The sequence below is a fragment of the Takifugu flavidus genome, chromosome 15 (assembly GCF_003711565.1).
Source record: "Takifugu flavidus isolate HTHZ2018 chromosome 15, ASM371156v2, whole genome shotgun sequence".
NCBI classification, from domain to species: domain Eukaryota; kingdom Metazoa; phylum Chordata; class Actinopteri; order Tetraodontiformes; family Tetraodontidae; genus Takifugu; species Takifugu flavidus.
This window is the reverse complement of record NC_079534.1, coordinates 15,276,403-15,279,749: the sequence shown is the minus strand read 5'-3', so window position 1 is coordinate 15,279,749 and position 3,347 is coordinate 15,276,403. Positions and strand designations below refer to the sequence as shown.

General features: G+C 54.1%; 1 protein-coding gene across 4 annotated transcripts in view; it reads right to left on the bottom strand.

Moving 5' to 3' along the window:
- mpz (myelin protein zero) overlaps nucleotides 1-1,398 on the bottom strand; it is a 14,598-nt gene extending 13,200 nt beyond the window's left edge. For 2 of the 4 annotated variants that reach the window (XM_057056438.1, XM_057056436.1), the window contains exon 1: nucleotides 1,188-1,397. In XM_057056438.1, the coding sequence (XP_056912418.1) occupies nucleotides 1,188-1,233 (46 nt within the window). In that variant the 5' untranslated portion in view covers nucleotides 1,234-1,397. Of the gene's footprint in view, nucleotides 1-1,187 lie in introns of all 4 variants that reach the window. The other 2 variants (XM_057056435.1, XM_057056439.1) reach the window with 2 other exon arrangements.
- Nucleotides 1,399-3,347: the final 1,949 nt, after the last annotated feature.

Sequence of the window (3,347 nt, the reverse complement as noted above, 5' to 3'; positions counted from 1 at the left end):
GGCCATAGGGTTAGGGGCCATTGTTTGTTCTGTTAATGAGGGTTAGGGGTTAGGGGTTAGGGTTAGGGGCTAGGGGCTAGGGTTAGGGTTAGGGGCTAGGGGCCATAGGGTTAGGGTTAGGGTTAGGGTTAGGGGTTAGGGGCCATAGGGTTAGGGTTAGGGTTCCTGGAGCTTCCAACACTTTACCTCTGATCCAGCCATGAAGCAGGCGTCTAACGAAACAGGCGTCTAACGAAACAGGCGTCTAACGAAGCAGGCGTCTAACGAGCAGGCGTTTAACGAAACAGGCGTTTAACAAAACAGGCGTTTAACAAAACAGGCGTTTAACGAAGCAGGCGTCTAACGAAACAGGCGTCTAACGAAGCAGGCGTCTAACGAAGCAGGCGTTTAACGAAACAGGCGTTTAACAAAACAGGTGTCTAATTGAGCCTCTCAGGCTGTTCCTCCAATCCAGTTGGAAGCAGTGAGCACCAGAACAGACATCAAGTCGCAGACATCATCGAACCCGAACGCCAACCCTGAACCCGAACCGAACCCGAACCCGAACCCGAACCCAACCCGAACCCGAACCCGAACCCGAGGCCGACCCGAACCCGAACCCGAACCCGAACGAACCCGAACCGAACCCGAACCCGAGGCCGAACCCGAACCCGAGGCCGAACCCGAACCCGAACCCAACCCGAACCGAACCCGAACCGAACCCCGAACCCGAACCCGACCCAACCCGAACCGAACCCTAACCCCTAACCCGGGCGAACCCGAACCCAAACCCGAACCGAACCCGAACCCCGAACCCGAACCCGAGGCCGAACCCGAACCCGAACCCGAGGCCGAACCCGAACCCGAACCCCGAACCAACCCACCCAACTACCGAACCAACCCAGAACCCGAGGCCGAACCCGAACCCGAACCCGAACCCTAACCCGAAAACCTCCCCGAACCCTAGGCCGAACCCGAACCCAACCCCTAACCCAACCCTAACCTAACCCCCCCTAACCCTAACCCTAACCCAACCCTAACCTAACCCTAACCCTAACCCAACCCTAACCTAACCCTAACCCAACCCTAACCCTAACCCTAACCCAACCTAACCCTAACCCTAACCCTAACCCCTTCATCAGGGGGATGACTACATGAGCAAGTTTAAACATTCCCAATATTCTCAGAGATCCACTCGACTCGTTTACCTATTCCCAGGAAGACGATCGACGCCAGCGCCAAAAACGTCAGCATGGTCCCTGGCTTCTTCAGGAGTTTCCACCACAAACGGGAGTCGAGGACGTGGAGGACGAGTCTCAAACGCTGAAACAGAGCGAGGAAGGCGGAGAAAAGAAGCACCCAGAGAGAGACTGGAGGAGAGAAGGATGCCAGGACAGGGGCAGCAGGACAACAACAGAAAAGCCCCTGTCCCCGGGTTTATACCCCACCACACCCCTCACACGGCCAGGTCCAGCCCAGTCCTCCATATACCCCCCCCACATGGGCCAGGGTCCAGCCCATTCCAGCCCCCCCCCCCCCCCCCCCCCCCCCCACACACACACACACACACACACTTGACTCAAGCCCGATCCTTTCCTGAAGGAAACCACTTACATCTGCATCTGAAACTGCAGAAAAGGAAGGGGGGGGGGGGGCTGTGTACATGGTGGCAGGTGGGATACCTGAAGGATGTGGGCGGGGCCTAAGGCAGGTCTGTGATGGAGGTGAGAGGGGGGCTGATAGGCGTCAGCTCCAGATCACAGCATGCTCCGCTCTCATCACTGTGTGTGTGTGTGTGTGTGTGTGTGTGTGTGTGTGTGCGTGTGCTTTCTCCCCTGTCCCCAACCCTCATACTCCAGCTCTGCCTTTGGAGCAGCGATCTAAACAAAGCTGGGACTCTTTGGTCCTTCCTCCCTCTCCAGATTCCTGTTCTGTGCTGATGTCCAGCTCTCAGGAACAATGGGGGGGGGGGACCTGGGGATTATAGAGAAATAGAGCAGTGCGACAGCACGCGACAGGTTAAAGCCTGCTGGATAAAAGCGGGTCACCGTTCTTCATCCATCACTTTATCTTCAAGCTAAGGCCCCAAATTCTAGGAGGAACCTTTGGTAAAACAGCAGTCATGGCGTCGTGGTGCGCTGCTCCAGGGTAGCTGCAGCTCCAGGCCCGTTCCAGAACCACTCAGTCATAGGTGTGAAAGATCACCTTGGTTTGCTTGGCTAGCAGCGGGTGGGTTAGCCCTAACCCTGGTGAGACCCTAACCCCCTAACCCAAACCTGGTGACACCCTAAACCCCAAACCCTAAACCTGGTGACACCCTAACCCCCTAACCTAACCCTGGTGACACCCTAACCCCCTAACCCTAACCCAGGTGACACCCTAACCCCCTAACCCTAACCTTGGTGACACCCTAACCCCCTAACCCTAACCCTAACCCAGGTGACACCCTAACCCCTAACCCAACCTTGGTGACACCCTAACCCTGGTGACACCCTAACCCCTAACCCTAACCCTAACCCTGGTGACACCCTAACCCTAACCCTGGTGAAACTAACCCCCTAACCCTAACCCCCTAACCCTAACCCTACCTGGTGACACCCTAACCCCCTAACCCTAACCCTGGTGACACCCTAACCCCCTAACCCTAACCCTAAACTGGGGTGACACCCTAACCCCCTAACCCTGGTGACACCCTAACCCCCTAACCCTAACCCTAACCCTGGTGACACCCTAACCCCCTAACCCTAACCCTAACCCTGGTGACACCCTAACCCCTAACCCTAACCCTGGTGACACCCTAACCCCTAACCCTAACCCTGGTGACACCCTAACCCCCTAACCCAGGGGTGGGCAAACATTTTGATTCGTGGGCCACAATGGGTTCTAACATTTGACAAAGGGGCCGGACCAGGAGCAGATGGATGGATGGAGTGCTTTGGTAACCTCACCTCATTGGAGAAAAAATACACATCTTGGGATATGGAGAAAACATGTGCTTTAATTTCAAATGAAAATGAAGAGAAGCATTACAACAAAATATCTGACTTTGGAATGAGTCTTAAAACACTTAAAATCAAATGAATAAAATGTGCCTTTTTAAAAAAAAATTAATAACCATTTCTATTTTAAAGCACTGAAAGTTCTGTTATCCTTCAGGATATCACCATCACTCTCCTCCTGACTGTCTTTTTTCTAGTGGGAAAACACCAGAATTGCAGTGAAAATTTAACATTACAAGGTTTATTCATTTAATTTTTCAAGTTTGGCGGGCCGGATTAAAACGTTTAACGGGCCGCGTGTGGCCCCCGGGCCTTAGTTTGCCCATGCCTGCCCTAACCCTAACCCTAACCCTGGTGACACCCTAACCC